Source organism: Beta vulgaris, chromosome 3, assembly GCF_026745355.1.
Source record: "Beta vulgaris subsp. vulgaris cultivar EL10 chromosome 3, EL10.2, whole genome shotgun sequence".
In the NCBI taxonomy this organism is placed as follows: Eukaryota; Viridiplantae; Streptophyta; class Magnoliopsida; order Caryophyllales; family Amaranthaceae; genus Beta; species Beta vulgaris.
The window spans coordinates 11,359,936-11,383,393 of NC_079204.1; the positions used below are offsets into that span (position 1 = coordinate 11,359,936).

The 23,458-nt window shown below is 34.1% G+C and overlaps 2 protein-coding genes across 2 annotated transcripts; both read left to right on the top strand.

Annotated features, from left to right (window-relative positions):
* Positions 1-3,865: 3,865 nt before the first annotated feature.
* On the top strand, positions 3,866-14,077 carry LOC104888660 (chloride conductance regulatory protein ICln). Its single transcript, XM_010673686.4, has 6 exons — positions 3,866-4,103; positions 4,193-4,316; positions 11,721-11,850; positions 11,953-12,012; positions 12,097-12,242; positions 13,523-14,077. Exons 1-6 carry the CDS (start codon positions 3,937-3,939, stop codon positions 13,598-13,600), a joined length of 705 nt encoding a protein of 234 aa, XP_010671988.2. The 5' UTR covers positions 3,866-3,936; the 3' UTR covers positions 13,601-14,077.
* A 4,919-nt stretch (positions 14,078-18,996) lies between these two features.
* Positions 18,997-21,426, top strand: LOC104888661 (40S ribosomal protein S20-2). The gene is made up of 4 exons (XM_010673688.4): positions 18,997-19,156; positions 19,260-19,383; positions 20,362-20,475; positions 21,054-21,426. Exons 2-4 carry the CDS (start codon positions 19,275-19,277, stop codon positions 21,194-21,196), a joined length of 366 nt encoding a protein of 121 aa, XP_010671990.2. The 5' UTR covers positions 18,997-19,156; positions 19,260-19,274; the 3' UTR covers positions 21,197-21,426.
* Positions 21,427-23,458: the final 2,032 nt, after the last annotated feature.

Sequence of the window (23,458 nt, forward strand, 5' to 3'; positions counted from 1 at the left end):
ATTCTTTATTTTTTTTGGCTGAACCAGCAGCAAAACGCAGCGTTTTGCTGCTGGTTCGGCCAAAAAACATTAAAGAGCTGGCACGCGTGTCAGCGCCAGTTGTAGCATGCCATTTGGCACTCACGACACATGTTGGCTTTTAATTGGGTAATTAAAATATAACCGTTGCAAATTTTGCAACGGTTATATTTTAAGAAATATAAATCAAAAAAAAAATTACCAACGACTCTATTTTTTCGAGATCTATAAATAGAGACCCACTTTGCTATATTTTGGACACACATTTAATTTTCTTCATCTTCACTAATTTTTTCTATTTGTTCTAACTCTTCTTCCATTGCTCTTTATTTTCAATTCTTATAATTATGGATCCTAATCATCCTAATTATATAAGAAATCAACCCCAAAATCGTACAAAAAACCAAATGCCTAGGCAACAAAATCGCTTAATTAGCTCTCAAAATCAGTCAAATTATCGCCAGCCTTCTCAAAATCTATCAAAATATCGTCAACCTTCTCAGATAAATACCAATCAAAGGGGATAAATACCAATCATATGCTACGTATTAATAAAAGCTAATTATGTAGATAACTTAATTATTAAAATGATAATTATAATTTTAAATTCATTAATTTAATTAATTAATATATAAATATCAATTAGTAATGAATATTTCATATCATTAAAAACTAAATAATAAAAATATTGTATGATGGTGGTTGGGTGATGAGAGAGAAAAAGTAGTTGGGTGGGGTCAAAAAGTAAGAGAGAGAGGAAAAAGTAGTTGGGATGATTGAAAAATGGTTTATGGTTAAGGAGATGAGTGGGAAAAAATTGTGGGATGTTATTTTTTAGAGAGAGAAAGTTCGAAAGAGAGTGGGATGATTGAGTTTTTCACTCATGAGTAATGGTGCTCTTAGAGAGAGAGAGAGGAAAACCTAACAGCAATAGGGTTCCATCCATAATAAGGTTATTTTAGACTCAAACACAAACCTCAGGGGTATCTGAGGAATTCCCCAATATGAGGGGTAATTTAGAAATTACGCCAAACCTCAAGGTATGTGAGGAAATTTTCCTATAGTTTTTGGTCATATTGTTTTTACTAATATAATAAAAGGCGATAAATCTAAAATAAATCGTATTGCATCATTGGGGGTGTTTGGCAATTAGAGTCTTGGAGCAAAAAGAGAGTTTTGGACTACTTTTAGAGTTTTAAGTGGTCAAAAACTCTAAGAGCACCATTACTCATGAGTGAAAAACTCAATCATCCCACTCTCTTTCTAACTTTCTCTCTCTAAAAAATAACATCCCACAATCTTTTCCCACTCATCTCCTTAACCATGAACCATTTTTCAATCATCCCAACTACTTTTACTTACTCAACTACTTTTTTACCCCACCCAACTACTTTTTCTCTCTCATCACCCCATCACCATTATATAATATTTTTTATTATTCTTTTAATAATTAATATTATTATATTTATTAATTAAATACATAATTAGCGTTTTTAGCATTAACTAAATTAAATGTATAAAAATATTGTTTATTTTTTTAAGTGTAAAAGTGGAACATGTTTCATATAAAATAAGCAAGATTATAGAAAATTAGTAGATAGCTAGAAAAAAAATTTATCCAAAATATTACAAAATGAGTCTCTAATTATAGATCTCTGAAAAATAGAGCCATTGGTATATTTTTTTTTTTCACTTTGTATTTTTTAAGATATTGCATTTTTAATATTTATAATTGTATTATTTCTCTCACCTGTCAGAATTTGACAAGTGTTCTAATGCGCGCGTCAGAAAATCTGACTAAAGTCAAATTTTTTTGGCTTTCCCCAAGCCAAAACGAAGCGTTTTGGCTGAGGGAAAGCCAAAAAAAAATATTTTTCGTCAGATCAGGCAGTGGGTCCCACTCCAGCACGCCTGATCATCATTTCACTCACCCCAACCCATTTTTTTTCCCAATCACTCTCATTCACCTCATGATCTTTTTTTCAATTGTGATTAAAAACACTTTTTTCTCAATCATCAACTTGATCTTTATTTTCACTCATGAGTAATGGTGCTCTAAAAGGGTGTTTGGTAAAAGAGAGTTTTGGGATAAAATAAAACTCTCAAAATGAAAAAGCTCCTAATAGGAGCTTTCCTTTAGAAGTTTAGGCAGAAATATATTCAATGACTTTTTTACCTCAAATAATAATGCTACATATATGTATTAAAATGTTTATAAATGTCATTTCACACAAACACATGGCAATAAGCTTTTAGCAATCAGTTAATTGTTACCAAACATATTTATAAAAAAATTTATCAAATCACCAGTCAAATCTGCTGAACAAAAAGTTAAAACTCTAACAGCAAACTCTAAACTCTATTTGCTAAACAGGGCCATTGCCTTACATCGCCTCCGTGTAATAAGTTCGTTATTTTCTTGGCCATGTAGGGTTTTATTGTAGGTTTATTGAGGCGTTCTCAAACTAGCTAATACCATCAGCTATCATCGAATTGTCAAACAGGGTCCATATATAAGAATTAGGTTTAATTAAGTGTATATATAAGTTTAAATTATGATTGGTTAAATCTACTAATAAGTATAGTTTAAATATAACAGATAATGGATAGAACTATAGGAGAAAAGATTAGGGCATGTGATAAGACTTAAAAGAGAAAGAGAAGAAAAAATCTCCAAAATAAGGTAAACATACGAGTGTTAAGCTTATTGTAAGACAATTTTATTCGTTGTATGTGTTAAACTTAATTACTAAGAAATTTTAACTTATTTAAAAGTAAAGTTAACTCCTTGCCTAGTTTGGCCGGTAACAATCAGAAATTCAAAATACTCTCTCATTTTGACATGTTAACATAAAAAATGACTTAGCCACAAGTTTTACACTGTTAGCAACAATTATATTTAAAGGTGAGATTTCATTGATCAATATACAACCTACATAAAAGTCGTTCTTTTGTTGATATTGTTAATTTACAATAACCTCACTGATGGATATATGATATCTAAGTTTATCTACAACTATTCCATTTCAACAAAAAGTTCATTAGTGAACCTAGAATATAAAATAACAGTTTCATCAACAATAATATATTGGTTTCGCAAAGCATTACATAAATGTTCATTGATATATGAAGAACAATGTCTTAATTGTGTTTGTAAATGTATAACACTTTCTATAAATGAAAACAACTTTTTTTTATATATATATACAAAATTCATTTTTGATTGTGGAGACATCGAGATTAAGAGACTCAATTAAGTATATAAGGTAATATTGCTATTTTCGAACTTACCACCAAGGAAAGTGTCACACCTTAATCATTTTAATCGGTTATTGAAATAGAAAATCAGTACCACATAATACTAGAGTTGAAACAATTCACCATAAATCCCCTACCATGAGGTGGGGTTTTGAATTCCTAAGTAGGAGTCCTACTTCATCACTAGAAGTATTTGTCATTTTCTTATATGTCAGTCCGTCTTTTATGTATAACTACACGCTCAAATGATTGTGTAATATTATGGGTAATCTCATAACAATATATGTTTTTTTTTGCAATCTCACGTGTTTTTGCCGGTAACTCATAAATTATACAAATATGAAATATACATCATCGATAAGCCTATAATCCTACCTTACTATCTCTATTACAATTCACAATCTTAATAATTTATTGAACAATTCCAGCGATAATCCACATCGCAAGAATATCTTGACCTAATAATTAAAATTAAGACATTGTAAACGATAGATTATAGGTTCAAATTTCACATCCTCTTCTTTATACTTTATACTGCCTTCGTGGTACACTTGAACTCACAATCATTCGAAAACCAAAAGCAATTGCTAAAACCCTAGTAAAATCACACTTCCAAGTTCCACTTCAACCCCAAGTCCGGAAGTCCCCAACAACTCAAAAATGGCGGTAGGGCTTAGAATCTTCGCAGAAAGAACCGGCGACGGCGCAGGCCAACCAATTCTCGACGCCGACAATGGCGAAGTGCTTATGCACACTCTACCTTCCGTTTCCATTGTCCTCGGAAATCGAGCCCCCGAATCACCCGGCACTCTCTACATTTCCTCCAAGTATTTTCTCTCTCCTCCTTCAAATGTTTTTCTCCTTTTTTTTTTTTTCCCAGTCTATAGTTCTGATGAATTTGTTCTGGTAATTGAAGAAAAGTGATTTGGCTGAGCGATGTAGATAGGAGTAGAGGTTATGCCGTGGATTTCGTGTCGATTTCGCTTCACGCTGTTTCCAGAGATATTGAAGCTTATCCTTCACCTTGCATTTACACTCAGGTTTCAATTTATTGCTCAACTTATAAAATTTTTTTTACCAATTGACTGGTAATCAGTAGATTAATTTTTTTTGGTGTTTATTCTGGGTGCAATTTTTATTCATCTTGCTCGAGTTATGAAGTAATTGCATTCAGATGATTCATTGTATTTTCTAGTAGGGTGTTGTTTGGTTGGACGGAAAACATTTCCTATGGAAGTGATTTTCCATGAAAACCATTTTCTAGAGGAAAACTCAATTCTAATTTCTAAATTCATTTTCCTTTGAATTCATTTTCCTTTGTTTGTGTTGTGGTATTGTTTGATAAAGTGGGGGAAATTGTGGCTTCACTTGCCTCCTTAGGGAAAGTAATTTTCCACCCTTGAAAGATGAAGTTCAACCAATATTTCCCTTGATCCGGTCCAAACCAAAAAGAGGAATGTGACAAGTGTTTCTGGCAATTGAGCTAGCAAATAATGTAAAAACGGGCTTTCAAGAATTTGCAAAATTTCCTTCAATCATCTTGCACACTTAGGGTGCGTTCTGTTCAACTTAAAAAATTAAGTTTCAGGTCCAATAAGTTCAGATAAGTTCAGATAAGTTGCAATAAGGTCTAATAAGTGCAATAAGTTCCAATAAGGTCTAATAAGGTCCAATAAGTTCCAATCAGGTGCAATAAGTTCCAATCAAGTGCAATAAGTTCCAATCAGGTCTAATAAGGTCCAATAAGTTCCAATCAGGTCTAATAAGGTCCAAATAGTCAATGTTTAATAAACATTTGTATTATTGTCCACTATTTTGTTATTCATAATTTCATATCACTATTAGCGGATTATGTTATTAGAATTTTAATTAAAGTACCACAATGATTATATAGTATTATACTTGTAGTAGTGTCTATTATTTTATTATTTATTTGTATTATGTCTATTATTTTATTATTTATTTGTATTATGTCTATTATTTTATTATTCATATTACTATTAGCTGATTATGTTATTATTAGAATTTTTTATTAAAGTATCACAATGTATAGTATTATACTTGTATTATTGTCTATTATTTGATTATTTATATTGCTATTGAATAATATTATAATCATGGTCAAATAATTAAGGTTAACAATAATAATAATAATAATTATAATTACAAATATTTGAGAGGTGTTGAAGCTACTCTGTTGAGAAGAAAGGAGAAGAAAGGAGAAGTAATGAGAAGAAATCTGAGAGGTGTTGAAGCTACTGTGACTTTGAACATTTTTTTCTCTTTCTTCTAGTAACATTCAAATAAATGAAAGGTGAAGAAAGCTGAAGAAATGAATGAAGGAGTTGTTGTTAGCAATAAATGTTCAGCTTATTTTCATTGATTAGGAAAAGGAGAATCAGGCCCATAATCAAGCCCTTTACAATGAAAGTTCACTGCCTTTTGCTCAGCTTTTTTGATTTTCTACTAGTGTTTTATAAAATTAAAACAACACTATTAGATATATTAGTGATGAAAGTTATGTATAGGCAAATATATAAATAGTAATTTTTTTGTTAAATTAATTATCATAAGAGATAATTAATAATCATTATTTTTTAAAGGACGAATTATAATAATTATTATTCCATAAAAAATTTTGAGGGGTAGTATTTACGTTAGTGGTAATATTTATGTTATTCATGGTCAATGTTTTTGTCTAATAAGGTCAAATAAGTTTCAATCAGGTTCAATAAGGTCTAATAAGTTTCAATCAGGTCCAATAAGGTCTAATAAGTTTCAATCAGGGTCAATAAGTTCCAATAAGGTCCAATAAGGTCAATCAGGTTCAATCAGGTCCAATAAGTTCCAATCAGGTTCAATAAGTTGAATCAGGTCCAATCAGGTTTAATAAGTTCCAATAAGTTCAGTTCAGGTTCAATAAGTTCAGTTCAGATAAGTTCCAATAAGTTCAGGTCCAATAAGTTGAATAGAACGCACCCTTATTTTGCTCTCTTTCCTTGTTGGTCATTGGAGCGCGATTTTAGAGCTCCCCCATTTCTATCGTAATTGTATGTGGTTTGGTTCTCATGTTTACATACCTTGAGGTTTCTGATAGTGGTTGTATCGTTTGCCTATTTTGGCATTAATTATCGTTTCAATCCTAGCACCAACCTCAAGTTGAACCAGGGGACTGCCTTTTGACCTTGAATGAAGGACAATAAATTGCCCAAATTGACTCGGGATCAATTTGATTTTCACTTAGCTTAGACACTTAGCTGTTAGTTTGATGTTTTGCAATATGATGAGTAGTATCTTGATTCCTGATCCTGGAGATAAGTCTTAAAGATTGATGACATCTAACAATATGAATTCAGTAGAAGAACTTTGAATATTGCATCAATATGCTTAGAGAGAATACTACTCTCTGAATTTTAGAGAGAGAAAAGATATATTGTAATTGTTAAGCTACAATCATTACAACCTCAGCTGTATATACACAACTAGAAGAAGAGAGAAAACGAAAATAACTAACTCTAGATGAGCTGTACAAGTTTGTTATTTACAAGTAACAGAATAAGCTGAGTTGGTTAAGTTTGTTAGAGTTGAGGATTGTTGTATGTACGGATGCTTGTGAGCTGTTGGCTTCAGTGTTGCTGATGCTTGTAAGTTGCTGGCTTCAGCTTCAGTAACTTCAAACACCCCCCCTCAAACTAGGGGATGAGCCGATGAGGAAGTAGGAACCAAACCTAGTTTGAAAAGAAGGTTTTTATTTTGAGCAACAGGAAGTATTTTGGTAAAGACATCAGCCAATTGGTTTTGAGTAGGAAGATAACTGAGCTGGAGTAAGCCTTCAATAACTTTGTCTCGAGTAAAATGACAATCTACTTCTATGTGCTTGGTACGCTCATGGAAAACTGGATTGCGAGCAATATGTAAGGCACATATTATCACAATGTAGAGTAACAGGGGTAAGATTAGAAAAGGCCTAGTTCTGTAAGAAGCCTAACCAACCAGCAAACTTCTGAGGCAGCTTGAGCCTTAGCTCTATATTCAGCTTCTGATGAAGACTTAGATGTTGTGCCTTGCTTTTTAGATTTCCAACTAATTGGAGAATTCCCCGAGAGAAGGACATAAACAGTGTCAGACTTCCTGGTATTAGGGCAAGCAACCCAGTCTGAGTCACTATAAGCCTCAAGGGTAAGCTTATCAGATGCTTTAAGAAGAATGCCTTGACCAGCACTAGAATTCACATAGTGAAGAGTGTGAACAAGAGCCTGATAATGAGCAAGTCTAGGAGAATGCATAAATTGGCTTAAGCTTTGGACAGCAAAAGCAAGATCACGTCTGGTATGTGTTAAAAAATTTAGCTTACCAATTAAACTTTTGTAAGTTGCTGGATCATGATATAATTCTCCTTCATCAACCAATAACTTCACATGGGTAGGAAGAGGAGTGGAAGTCTTTTTCTGAAAAATCAAGCCACTATCTTGTAGGAGCCCTTTAGTGAATTTGTGTTGTGAAAGAATAAAACCTTCAGAAGTAGTAATAACTTCAATACCTAGGAAATAGTGTAATTTCCCTAGGTCTTTGATACTGAAGGTGGTATGTAAATAGGCTTTTATGGAATCAATGGTGGCTAAGTTGGTACCTGTGATGATTATATCATCAACATACACAACAAGGATAGTGAGATCTAGTGAGATATGCACTTTCTTTCTTGAGAAATAGAGAATAGTCATTTCTAGACTGAATAAAACCTTGTGATAGCAAAGCATAATGCAACTTTTCAAACCATTGTCTGCTGGCTTATTTGAGGCCATAAAGAGGTTTTCTAAGCCTACAAACAAGATTGTGTGGATTAGGAAGTCCAGTAGGCATGTGCATATACACTTCTTCATGGAGATCTCCATGTAAGAAGACATTGTATATATCTAATTGACATAAATCCCAACCTTTACTAGCAGCCAAAGCTAGAATACTTCTGATAGTAGGCGTCTTCACAACTGGAGAAAAAGTTTCTTGGTAATCTATACCATATTTTTGGGTAAAATCCTTTGCAACCAACCTTGCCTTGTATCTATCAATAGAACCATCTGCTTTTCTTATGATTCTATTAACCCATTTGCAACCAATGGGTTTCTTTCCTTTAGGAAGAGATACAATATCCCATGTCTTGTTTTCTGTCAAGGCTAGAATTTCTTTATCCATTGCCTCTGTCCATAATGGATCTTTAGCAGCTCTAGAATAACTAGTTGGCTCAATAGTATTGAGTAAAGATGCTAGGAAAGCTTTAGAATGTGATGGTAAGTGTTGGAGTGAAACCAGATTACACCAGGGTGTGATAGTGGTGTGGGAACAAACAAAATCTTTAAGATGTGCACTAGGTTTAGAAATTCTTGTAGACTTTTTGGAATAGGAAGAGAAGATGCAGTAGGAGAGAAGATTCAGAAATGGAAGGAGATGATGTTGTATTAGGAGTGTTAAGAAAAGTAGAAAAAGGAACTGAACTAGTATCACTAAGATCAGTAACTCTGGGAAGAAAAATTTGCATAGGATAGATTTGTGAGAGAGAGGTGTGTTTGTAGTTGAAGAGTAGTGAAAAGGGAAGTGTTTTTCAAAGAAAACAACATCTCTGGAGATCATAATTTTGTGTGTAACAAGGTCAAGAACTTTGTATACTTTTGTGCAGGAGGGTATCCAAGGAAGATACAAGGGTGAGCTTTAGGATCCAGTTTGGTTCTGTTCACAGATGTGGTGTTAGCATATCATAAACACCCAAATATTCTTAAGGGTTTAAGAGTAGGTTTGTATTTGAAGAGTTTTTCAAATGGAGTTACATTTTGAATGCTTTTGAGTGGCATTCTATTAATCAAATAGGTGGCAATTAATATGCAATCACCCCAATACTTTGTGGGAATTCTGGATTGCAAGAGAAGTGATCTTGCTGTTTCAAGTAAATGCCTGTGTTTGCGATCTACTACACCATTTTATTGTGGTGTACCACTATAACTCTTCTGATTTTCAATGCCTTTAGAGCTGCTTCATGTCTCCTTCTATAAGATTAGGAGCATTGTCTGTTCTTACAATTTGAACTTGAGTGTGAAACTGAGTAGCAACAAAGTTCAAAAACTGAGTCATTAAGGCAACATAATCAGACTTGCTTTTCATTAAATGTGTCCATGTAACTCTTGTAAAATCATCAACAATTGTAAGAAACATGTTATGACCAAAATGGGTACAAGTCTTGTAAGGACCCCATACATCTACATGGAGTAATTGGAAAGCAAAAGTGGATTTTATTGAACTAGTAGAAAAAGATCTTTTAGGTTGTTTTGCTAAGGGACAAATTTGACAAATGTTTTCAGCTAAACAACCATGTATGTCTATAGATTGATCTAATTCTGGAATCTTCTTAAAAGATATGTGTCCTAATCTCCGAAGCCATAATTTGGCATTTTCTACAGCAGTAAAACAAGTAGAAATGTTTGGAGTAGGTACATCAACAACATTATTATCTACATCAGCAGTAGTAGAAGTTGTAGAGGAAAGAACTTCTTCACTTAATTTGTACAGACCATGCTCCAGCTCACCAAGAACCATGTATTGGTTCATCAAAGGGCCTTGAATTAAACACTTATCATGAGTGAATTTAATTGTGTAAGAAGCATCTTGACACATCTTTGGAATAGAGATAAGATTAAAATGAAACCCTGGAACATGCATAACATTTTTAAGTTCTAAATAAGAACCTAATTTAATGTTTCCAACATGCTTTACCTTAACTTTGCTTCCATCATGTATAGTTATGAAGTAATTTGTACCAGATACTTCATGATAATTGGTAAACAAATTCAAATTGGAACACATATGATCAGTTGCACCACTGTCAATGATCCAATTTTGATTCAAAATAGAATTTAAACAAAAAGTACCTGCTAGTTGAGCACTAGCTGCCAGACCAAGAGAACCAGAACCTCCAGCATGATGTTCATCTTGGTCTGCAGTGGTATGTTGATTAAGAACATCCATCAGCTTGACATATTGATCTTTAGTGAATGATGCTTAAATCATGTCACTATTTTCATCATCAGCTATATCACCATGAGCAGCTGCTGCTACCTTCTTGCCTTTGGCAAATTTGTGATTGGCAGGATAACCATGAACTTTCCAGCATCTATCCATAGAATGACCTCCCATTTTGCAATGGTCACAATAAAAGATTGAAGATCTTTTGTTACCAGTAAGGTCTTGGCAAAGAAGTCTATAGGCTTGAGTTATGTTTGGTAATGGTTGCATCATGAGTATAGTACTCTTTACCAATGCATACTTCTGATTAGCTTTCATCAGGAAATTCAGCAATCTAATATTCTGTTGTGACTTCAGTATGAGTTTAGTTAAATTGCAATTGCAACTAGTACACACACAAGCAGGGATTGGATCAAGACCATCAATCATATCCCATAGAGATTTGATTCTTGTAAAAAACTCTGAAATATTTTCATCTTCCTCCTGAGTTATATCATTCAGTTGCTGTTGCAAACTATATAACTCAGTTCCAGAAAAGTTTCCAAATCTTTCTTCAAGATTAAGCCAAATCTCTCAAAATTTTTTAAAATATAATATAGATCTAGCAATGATCTGATCTAATGAAGCAAGAAACCAGGATATAACTAGATCATTACATCTAGTCCAGATTTTCAATAAACATGCATTTCCAGATGGTTTTAATATAGAATCATCAACAAATCCTAGCTTGTTTCTAGTTAATAATGCTATTACCATAGACCTTTTCCGATCAGCAAAGCCAGAACCAGAAAATGCGATAGGAACTAATTTTGTGGTGTTTTTGATGTAATTCGAAAGAATTTGAGAAGTAAAATACCTCGATTTCTTTGTTTTGAGCAAAGAAAAGTTTGATTCAAACTTACAGACTAGCAGACTTGATTTCAGTCTTCAAATCAGAGATTAAGAATTGTTGCGGAATTTTGATTATAATCCAGAACTTATTGCTCTGATACCATGATGAAATTGTTCATCTAACAATATGAATTCAGTAGAAGAACTTTGAATATTGCATCAATATGCTTAGAGAGAATACAACTCTCTGAATTTTAGAGAGAGAAAAGATATATTGTAATTGTTAAGCTACAATCATTACAACCTCAGCTATATATACACAACTAGAAGAAGAGAGAAAACGAAAATAACTAACTCTAGATGAGCTGTACAAGTTTGTTATTTACAAGTAACAGAATAAGCTGAGCTGGCTAAGTTTGTTAGAGCTGACGGTTGCTGTATGTACTGTTGCTTGTGAGCTGCTGGCTTCAGTGTTGCTGATGCTTGTAAGCTGCTGGCTTCAGCTTCAGTAACTTCAACAAAGATTTATTTCAGTCGGTGGTAGTTGATTGTGTTTTTGAATCATGCTTTTTAATGTAACTCGTGACTTTCAATCTCAATTGTAGATTGAAACTGGAGATGATGAAGGTGACAATGAAGATGAAGAAGACGAAGAGCAACAACAAACCGTTGATTGGTCTTATGGAATATCAGAGGTTAAAGAAATGAGGCTTGTTCCATCTGATTCTAGTCAATGTATGTTTGTCTTAATATTCTTTTTCTATTAGTTATGTTGTTATTTCTAATCTCGCCTTCTAATTATTTTAATGGATCCTAATGTAACTATGTATTTGATAGTGGAAACTTTGTTTGAGGTCTTCTGTGAATGCGCAGAGCTGAATCCTGAACCTAGGCAAGGTAAATGACTTCTTAATGCAAATTGAAGATAATTTTATTTTGTCTATCTTGTTTATGCATCTTGCTTACCTGTTGATTATTCAGACGAAGATACAGAGGAGCACAATTGGATTTTCAGTGCTGACCAGTTGAATTCTGAGAATGCTTCTAACTGGACCTTCTCTGAGGATTTAGTCAATTCAATAGGTCATTCAAATGGCCATCATGACTTGGCACATAATGTACTTCAGGTATGCTATGCCCATGTCAATGCATAATTAATATCATACCTTGAATTTTGTTGACTTTATGACAAAGGAACTTTAACATACATCTTTTTGGCTTTATGTACAAAGTATACGCAAGTGCATAATTTTTGAGTGAGAGCCTTGGAGGAAGCTAAGCGTGAGAAATTTATGGGTGAATACTGAAATCTTACCACCGTAAGCTGAAAACACTTATGTGGCCTAGATTGGATTTTGTGTTTTTAAGCTGCAGTAAGACAATAGGCAAATGGACGATCATGTGGAATCTCGTTGCCACTAACTCCTTATACATATGGTATATTGATCCCTGCAGCAATGACAAACTAACAATGCCTCTCTGAAGTCACCTGGATTCAGAGAAATGGTTTCGTACATCTTTTGATTAATCTCAGACTGAACAAGAGTACAAGACTAATTCTAAGATATGCGCCTTTGCCGTGTCCTCTTGACTTCGGGCTAGGCAGGTGGATGATTCCTTCTCTTAAATGGAGACCTATATTATGATATATTCATCATAGAGAGCAACTACGTGGGTGCATCCTTAACCGACTTTGACAGGGATAGCTATGTGAAATAGTTGCAGGTCACTTGTTATATTTTGAACTTTCCACTTTTGATTTTCAGTCTTTTTGTCATGTAGATACGTGTAGTAGGCTAGTAGCCAGATTAGTAATTGGAGTCTGTGACTTGTTGTCTAGCCTTTTCTCTTATGATTAGGATATGCAGTTTATGCCATGTTCTTTTTTTCATCTTTAAAAAAAATATGAATTCCGAATCTAATATTTTTTGAGGTGAGGGCTAATGACTTCAGATAACTTCAATTGGGGGCTAGTTTGTTCAACTTATTGAGGTAATCTAAGGATAAATAATGTGTGGAGCTTTAAGGTGATAATTAGCCTTACCTGCTCAAAGTGCAATCTAGCATTTGGTATTCCGTCAAGATCTTGCCTTGTTGTGAATTACATACTTCCTCCTTTTCCAGAACACTTGACACGGACTAACGTTTGCACTATTAGCACTCTTCTCTCGACTGTGTTTTGTTACTTTTACATATGAAAAAGTATAGTCTTGTGGGATCTTGTTAGATTGGTGGGTAGACATACACTTTCAAGATATCAACCTTTTCTTTTTATAGTTTTCACATATAGGGAATTAGAGATATTAAAAATATCAAAATTATGCATCGGAGAAGTGTGTCAAGTATTTAGAAACAGAGAAAGTGGTAGATAGACAACGATGGTATTAATGTTGTTTCTTTATTTCAGCTGCACATCAATGACCAGTGCTTTGAGGATGCGGAAGAAATGGATCAAGAACATGATAGAGACAATAACCGCCAGTAATCTACTTCAGATGCAAATGTTTCATCAATATCTTAATGATCCCTAATTTGATTCTGAGCTTTCAATACCTTCTTTGAGTGTGGTGAGTTGGTTAATTTGTGGCTGTATTGTCTGTATAGTGTTGAATCTTCTGAAAATGAAGGGGAACATGTTTAATTGACTTTCAATCATTTTAGTTGGTAGGAACTTTTGTTTATAACCTGAAGGTTTAAGCTTTTTATTCTTATCATGTGAAGTGTTCGCATTTGAATGTTTTGTGCAAACACTGCTGATTTAGGGGGTATGAAGAACTAGTCCAGTTTGCTACAGAAATATGTAAAATATGCTTTAAATACCTTGGGAATTTCTTCCTCCTGGCAAGAGGGCTGTAACTTGAGAAATTTATGTATCAAAGAAGTACATTTCTCTGTCACCATTAGGTTGTAAGATTACTATACCCTTGTTTGATAGAGTTTATTCGTGTCTCTATTTGCATTAGTATCTTAGGGTATCTGTTGATTACAACGGAGAAGTCGCTGGTGAAACATTGAGTAAAAACCTTGAAATCATATGCTATCTCCTGGCAGCACACATTTGAATTCGACTGAATATTTGAAGATAGTAGATTGCAGATTTAAAAGATCAGATGTGGGTGATGTAGAAACTTTGTAGATCAGTTGAGGTTGTCAACTGGGGTTTGGCATGAGTTGAGACATTAGATGGAGAAAAGCGACTCAACCTGGGATTGGCAACAATGATCTCCATTAATCCATAAGTGAAGGGGGAGGAAGTTGATTTCTCATAAAAAGTTTAATTTACCTTTAATGAAATTAAATTGTCATATAAATCTTTTCTTCTTCATACTTGCCATATATATTGAACAAGTTAATAATGAAATTGAATTTGTAATTTCAATGAAAAATTAATTAAGGAGAATGATTTCCTCTTATTACCTACATGTGAAAAAAAATTATTCAAAAATTAAATTAATAATATAAATTGATTGACATGATTAGAAAAAAAAATAAAACTTGAATTTCATATTAATAATTATACTCATAATATTTTAAAAGGATAAGCTATATGCAGCCTTAAGGATTGTATATAAGAAGCTGAAAAATAAAAATATGTTGCATTAATTGATCATTTATTACATCGGTTGATGCAAAAGTAGTTTTTCATAAATTCACAACTTATTTCCATTTTAAGTAGTGTATTTATGTCTTATATGCAACCCTAAGGGCTACATATAGCATAACCCTAATTTAAAACCTAAATGTTGATTATTCTTCTGTAATCTGTATTATATAAATCAAATTTTTTTCGACAATTGAGTTTGATGCATAAATTCTTCCACTTCATTTGAGCACAGACTTTCTTCTAATGTATATTTGTTTCTCTCGATAATATATTTGAATAATGATGAACAAATAACTAATAAAATCAATAAAACATTGATTTAAGAAAAATATAGTAAAAAGTTAACAATAATTATAAATGTATTTTCAAATCAAATTTTTTATAACACTGATGAATAACTAATTGAGAAAAACAGAAAAATTTAATAGGACCACTAATGCTAGTAGGAACTTGGCCAAGCTTGATTTTGTTGAACGTAGTTGTTGTTATTTCCTTTTATTTAAAGTTTCATGAAACTAGGCCGCTAATGTTTATGGGCCCTGGACAATTACTCTTCAAAACAACCCTCAAGACTGGGCCTGACCTGCATATGATAGGAACTTGCTAGTAACACGAGATGCGAGGCACAATGGCAAGTCATGGATCTGGTATGGAAATCATTTCCAAGCACAACGAGATGGATTGCTTGTTAGTTCACTCATTTTTAACCAAAAATGAAAAATAATTTAAAAGGATCATTGACTTACTGGGACTACATGTAACACCCCCAAAATCCATACACGTCTAATGCTACGTCGCATCGACTTTGGGAGTGTTACCGCCGCGATGGAACGCAAGGCATAATTAGAAATACGGTAACTCAAATTCATTGTCTCAAAACCAAATTGCAGCGGAATAGAAAATGTAAATACAACTCGGGAATCATAGTTGACCCCTCTTTATTCAAACTCAAACCATGTAACAATGTTCTATAAAATTCAGTAATACTCAAACCAAAAGTTAACTTCAAACTACAGTCTAGCCCCCTTATGCTTGATATCATGCAGCAGCACCAGCTCACCTAGTCTGCTCCCCATTGAAGTGTCAATAGTTCATCACAGGACAACAAACACATAATAACACACAGAGTCAGCTATGCTGAGTACGTAATGAACCATTGAAACTATATGAACATAAATGATGCATACATTACAACTGCTATATGAACCTACGTTATCTCACATCCTTTAATCTTTCATTATTTGGCATCGAACGGGCACCGTCATCTTACTAGAATCATACGGGCTACTGAATCCTTAATAGACAACTTGGTCTATTAGATGAAATGCAAATACGGTTTTGTTCCGTCTCACACCCATCACCTTAGTATGCATACCCCCAAGATCGAACGGAACCTTCCGCCTACTTGAGTTATCAAAATATAAGGACACTACTGTCGTCACAGTAGGCCTGCGTAGGAGTGTAGGACAAGTCCCACACTCCCCCCATTGTTCTATACTTGTAGGGAATCCAACTACAAGTATCGCCATAATCTTCTTTTACTACAACATTCTTTTTATAACTTTAAGGAGTCATTTACATGCTCTCTTAATTACCAAACTCAATCTTATCTCTGGTAACACTCTTGTTACTCTATAGATCAGATTAATAATGCTGATGTTACACTACGATAGAACTTCGCATTTCAATGCAACATATTTCAATGCATCATATTGATTTCACGTTATAAACGTCTAACCAAACAATCACAATCAAATGTTCCCTATCATGGTACTAGGTTCCAATAACATGAACTGCAACCTAATCATGATACTAAGCTTTGAAAGTAAACTGGTACGCGTACGTACCTTGTAGCGGAGAATTTTCGCTGACTTAATAGAACGAGCCGCTTATGAAATTGGGACCTAAATCGTTAAAACAAAGCTTTAGTGTTACGTCCTTGATAACACTAACAACTACTACGTACTAAGACCATAACGATCTAACGATTCGAATTACGCAATAGTTAAAACCTTATTCCAGAGCTTTCGTTATAATTCTGATCTAGTGGATTTAACGTCTTTTAGAAGTCAGAGTTAGTGAGTAACTAAGTTAGTTAGTAACATTAGTCCACTATTTTACCAATCCGAAAGGGTCATAAATCCAACCTGTCTTATGTCCAGAAGTTAAGTCATATGTCCAAAAGTAAGTCATATGTCCAAAAGTAAGTCATATGTCCAAAAGGTAAGTCATATGTCCAAAAGGTAAGTTCCATGTCCAAAAGTAAGTTCCATGTCCAAAAGTAAGTTCCAAAGTTAGGTTCCGTGAAACAAGTCACCCATGAAACGATAATAATTGTAACTAATAATAATACACACGTCTCCTACTTTTATCTTATTCCAATTACAAACCTAACCATAGTTTTAACTTAACAACAGAATAGTAACTTAACTAGTTAAACAATCTGCTACTTTACTAACCATTCCAATTATTAATTATTAATTACAAACCTTACGAAATTATGAAAACTGTAAATATAAACCCAACAACTAAACTGTCATACTAAGTTAAAGTACAAAGATTATACCACTGACTTTCGCCGGCACAAGAATTCCGGCGACGGCGCACACTTCCCGTCTCCTACGCGCGGCCACGACACTCGACCGACGCTCGTACCACCTTCGCGCACACACGACGAACCCCTTCGCACCCCTCTTCGTTTCGTCGCCCAAACCCACACACCAGCCTCGCTGGTTCGCACAGCACCCTCGACTTTTCCGCACCACTCGAACACCGCCCAGCACTCGCACAACCTCAGATTTGTCGCGCGGCTACACTCGCACGACCCCGACTCTTCGCGCACCCTCACCGCAGCCTTGCGCACAGCCCTCAAACACCGCGACTCTCGTCGCAACACTCGAACCCCGAACAGTGCACCCCTCGCACACCTTTCACACCAAACCCTCGAACACCTTCGTCAGAATTTGCACCGAAAACTCTCGACAATTCGCACGAAGCCCTCGTCTGCACTCACACAACCACCGGCGACGAGAGGGAGGAGGCGAGAGGAAAGTCAGCGAGAGTTTGAGAGAATCCGAGAGAGAGATCTGAGAGAGAGAGAAAAATTCGAGAGAGAGAGAAGGAGAGAGATGAAGGTCGGCTGAGGAGAGGGAGAAGGAAAGGTTTGAGGTTTTTGAAATTCCCTCTCCTTTTCTTTTTATACTCCCTTCAAAAGGTAGTAACCCTAGGTCAAGTGAAGATTAGGTTACTCTTTTAAAACTCCGAAAATGCCTAACAATTTCCTATTAACAATAATTTATTCCTATTAATTTGTAAATAAATTAAAATACCTTTTTTATTAATTCTTTATATTTTCATAATTAGTACGAAAATGCTACTAAAAATACGGAGTATTACACTACACGTAAGTCGAGTTGCACATGAGCCCCTTTTCAAAAAATTGGCATGTGCCTAACTTAACATGACTTTCCTCGACTCTTCTCATTCTTGGACCGAGCTAAAATAAATCTAATCATTGTTAATTAATGGTGTCATCAGATATCATAACAAAAGAGGAATTCTTTAATATTTATAATATATCTTATAAAAATTATATTGTATTTAACAAAGTTTATAAAATCCTAAATTAGGAGAACCTTTTCAGAATTCTTAGACCGAATTGATTATCATCTAGAACTTTAAGATGAAAGAAAATTTTGACAAAGGACAAATAAAATATCATATAAATATTTTAACTACACGACTTGTATTACATAGATAATCAACTGCACAATTACTCTTTCAAAAAAAAGTAAGCTTAGTAATTAAGGAATTTCAATACAACCTTTGAAGAGCAAAAACACAAAAACATAAGCTATATAAGACATAGTACAATATAAAAATTCATAGTATAAAAAAGGTTTTGATATACTTACAAATAATTATTTAATATATTTCTTAGAATAACATTAATTTAGAATATTTGATATAATCATGTATTAATTGAAGTAATTAATATTTTTTTATTTGGTAATATAAATAACTTATGGGCTGCCCCACACATTTCCTAATTTAGAAGGCCAAACACGTAGAAGGAAGATGAATGGTTAAAAAAGTCGTACCAAAATGAGGGGTTAAAATCTTACCAAGTGAGCAAAATTAAACTTGGTTGTTATTTTCTTTTCTAATTTCTTATTGATGGCAAGCACTTCAGTTTTTGTTTATCACATCCGAAATGATAAGGAAAAAAAAAAACTGAAGAAAAAAAAAAAGAATAAAAATAAAAGAAAAAAGAAACCCTAAATTATAAAAAGAGCTAAAACCCTAACCCTAAAAAAAATTGCACGATATAAAACTCCAGTTTATGACTCTTCTCCCTCCATTTTGCTAGAGCTTGTGGCCGCCGAACCTTCACTTTCTTTCGTCTCACACGCAGTTTCTCTCTCCTCTCGACCTTAGGTGCACTTTCTCATCTCTATCTTCTCTTGATTTCATAATCGAATTTCAACACCCACTTTTTTTTTTTCTAATTTTTTGCAATTTATTTCTCTGTAAACAACAGAAGGTAGCAGGAAATATGGCGTACCCAATGAAGCCCACAAAGCCGGGTATGGAGGAAGCCCAAGAGACCACCCACAAGATCAGAATCACTCTTTCTTCTAAGAATGTTAAGAATCTTGAGAAAGGTATTTCTTTTTATTTATATTGTTGAGGGTTTTATAAATTTGTTGTATTTATTACTTCATATTGATTTGAAGCTATAAAGTTTGGTGCTTTTTTTGATACATTAATTGTGGGGTTGATTTTATTGCTTCAATTATTGGTATAATACTATGATTGAAAGATCTGTATGTCAAATTTGTAATCTGGGTAGTTGTTGATGATGTTGTACTTTTTTGTTGATTGTTACTGAATTAAATGTTAATTCGATGGTTTATTGGGATGATGAAGTGGTTGCAAGTTTAGTTATTTGGATGTGTGATTGCATTTTCTGGAGTTCAAAGTTTTAAGATGAGGTGCGTAAGATTGGGTTTTAAGGTGTATGTAAGTGTTTGTGCTATTCCAATTGGATTCGTCTCGATTAACCTATCGAGTAATGAATGTTGGATTTTGCATAGATTATCTGTGTCCCAAAAAGAATGGCTGCCAAGGATTATAAATTAAGTATCTATGAATTGATTAACTAGGCTATGCATCTTTGCCACAGAAATTGGTGTATATGTTGGTTGTCGCAGATGAGTCTCTTGGGGGGTATCATGTGTACTGTTCTTTTCTTTCTCTATCGGTGTGTATCGTGATTGTTAGTGTGGTGGTTGATGTCTTAAGGATTTGAAAAAAGATGTTGAGGGAACTGAAAAAACTCTAAATGTGGCATCTTTTATTAATCTGCTAATTCAATTGGGCATCTTATCTTTTGATTTTGTATGATATTGTTCTCCGAGCTACAATTGCTAATTAATGAAGCAGTCAATTGCTTACAGCTCTCTTTGTTTTAGTTATTGCTATGTATTATCATTAATCAACGGGAATTGTTTACAGCTCTAGTTGTCTGCGTCATTGCTTGCTATAATAGTGGTTCTATTTTTGCTATTTGTAAAAAACTTAAACTGCTGGTTGAGGAATCTAATGTATTAATATTTGTTTTGGTTCTATCTATGGAATAGTGTGTGCTGATCTTGTACGTGGTGCAAAGGACAAGCATCTTAGAGTCAAGGGACCAGTAAGGATGCCAACCAAGGTTCTGAAGATCACAACAAGGAAGTCTCCCTGTGGAGAAGGTATGTGATATTTAGTTCATAATTGTCAAATTAGGAGTTCTCAGAGTTTCGATGAGTTCCAGACACGAGCTCTGTAACAGTTTTAATTCATGAGGGATTCAGGAAGAATGCCTCTTGAATTGGACGGTTATTGGTTGCATTGTTGAATTTCATTTACCCTCCATCTACTTTGAGCCCCTTTCACTTGAAATATGGTTCCACAGAGTGTTTATATGTTGTAACTCTATAAATGCATAGCAGAATCTGCACATTTGGATTCAGAGTGTACCCTCTTCACCTGTATTTTGTTCTTATGATCTTATTGGACCTATTACCATATCAGAATTTATCAGCACTTGGCGACCTTTTTGCTATCTTATATGCTCTTATAACCTTTGTCTCTGTTGGTTCTTGTTCACCCTTAATGGAACATCTCAATTTTTATAACTTATGTGAACTTTTTACTCAAATGTAGTGATATGTTGTGGGGAGGAGAAAAAGCGTTAGTGGTTGTTATGCATTGAGCATTGTTACCGTTTTGGGGATCTTATATTCATATGTTTATCATATGTATAACTGTTTCTAAAATTATGTTTCAGGAACCAACACATGGGACAGATTTGAGTTGCGTGTCCACAAGAGAGTCATCGACCTCTTCAGCTCCCCAGATGTTGTCAAGCAGATCACATCTATCACCATTGAGCCTGGGGTTGAGGTTGAAGTTACAATCGCCGACTCTTAGACGATCCCGCCATGGTTATCATGCTGTAGGGCTTTTGTAGGTGCCTCCATATATAGTGGTGCTATCTTACTATGAATTTTGAAGATAACTGAATTGTTTGTTTGGAGAGGTGTTTTCATTTAGTTATTAATGTCATGATGTTTTTGAAGGCAATAGACATGCGGTACTTCTTAATGCTTTATCTATAGAACTCCCCAATTTGAGTAATGTTTACGAGAAATTTTGTTCAATTGTCGGGTTCTTTGTTTGGATAAGTACAAAAATTGTGTCCAACTCCGAAGATTGCTTGTTCCAATTTGATCTCAAAGTTAAAACTTGTTTTCTGATAGTTGATGATGCGGCAGAACTTGCTCATTGAGATTGAATGTAGTGTCGAAATTTAGTCACAGTAACAGAGCCTGAGGCATGCATCAATCTGTTTCTGCTGACTGCAGGTGTACCAAGTGATCAAAATTGTTTCACATATCCTTAGAATATGAATTATAGCCCATAAATGTGTTAGGTTATTTGAATAGATATCAAGTTTATTATTGATTATATGAAGAAATTTCAGATTTTAACTATCAATGAAGGTGACACTCTCATGACAAGAGTATGGCATTGTAGTATCAAGTCTTGATTCTTGAACATGTGGCCTTTCGTTTCGAACTTCAAATAATGTATTTCTTCCCTAAAAAAAAAGTATCTTCATTTTGATAATGCCCGTACAACTTTATTTTATATGCCTTCCCAACTTTCTTCATTACAAAGTCTCTCATTTTTGCTATTTTACCTTGATTATATACATATTCTGTCAATTTTTTATATGCATAAAGATAGGAAATCCTCAAGGGACATATCCTGTCAATTTAAATGTTCCTTCATGAAGTAAACGGGAGAAGATACCCTTTATTTCATTGCTCAATTTGTAGCTGAGTCCTTCAGAGTATTTACTCCAGAACCTGGAAGAGTAACTCATGAATTTTATTGCCAGAAATTAACACCAGTAAAGAGAAGCATGAATTGGAAATGAGACTTTGAATAATAGGAAGGACCATCACTAATTCACTATTGTTCATTATAATTGTATGTTTTACAACATCTTGATAAAGCTGTGGGATCTAGATGGTTAGTAAAGATAGTTGCTTGTTGCTTCCATAGTTCCAATAATACCATACTACATCATAGTCCCAATAATGCCGTAGTACATCGTGTTAGTAGGTAACCATATACGAGTCTTTTTGAGATGCTTCTCGAGTAACAACCTACATGGTTCGACGTGAGTTAATTCAATTCTTTAAACAAATGCTAATCGCACAAAATCATTATTTATGTTTATCCTTTATTTCACTGTTATTCTGATATGAACTATTTGAATTGTCTCATCTATGAACAAATCAGTATGCAATTAATATGCTTCCTCTAATTTTTTTGATGTAAACATTTTTAACTTTCACACTTAGGCTCCGTTTGGTAGGGCGTAAAACGTTTTCTCGGAAAACTGTTTTCCTCTATTTTCAGTTTTACATTGTTTGGTTGGCAAAAGAGTGTAAAATCATTTTCCCTTGGGGTAAAATTACTCTCCCAAGGATGGAAAACCATTTTCCTTTCAAAATGAAGGGAAAACTATTTTCCTTCTCTCTCTTGTACACTCCTCTCACTACCTCCTTACTTTCCCTTTCATTTTCCGTTCAATTCATCATTTTTTTTACATCGAACCAAACAACGGAAAACTAATTTTGGAATTGTGTTTTCCATTGTAAATTGTTTTTCATGAAAATCATTTTACACTGAAAATATTTTACGCCCTACCAAACGGAGCCTTAGTCACACATTAATTTAAATCTGTACATTATCTTTAAAAACAGAATGTGATAAAACAAAGCAAAATCCATAACTTAATCCCTCCTATAACAAATCTTGTATTTCCATAACTATATTTGGTCTCCTAGATTTTTATTTGATTTTAAGTAAGAGGTATCAAGTATATTCATCTACATTATTATTTATTCCTTCTACATCTTCCATGTTATGGTACCATCCTGAAAATAGTGATCAAGAAGTGGTGGTTACCATTGCTTCCTCTATTATTTTCACTTTCGAAAATAAACACAAAACCCATTCATTTCTTACCCACAACCAACGGTCACGATTACCCTCATCCAGTGGGTCCCCCTCTTTTCTCCCTCCTTTTAACGGCCATCCATTATTCAAAAAACAAGATTTGTTCAGACCCCACTTCATCCTCTCATAACAACACAACACACTCTAATTTCTTCACTT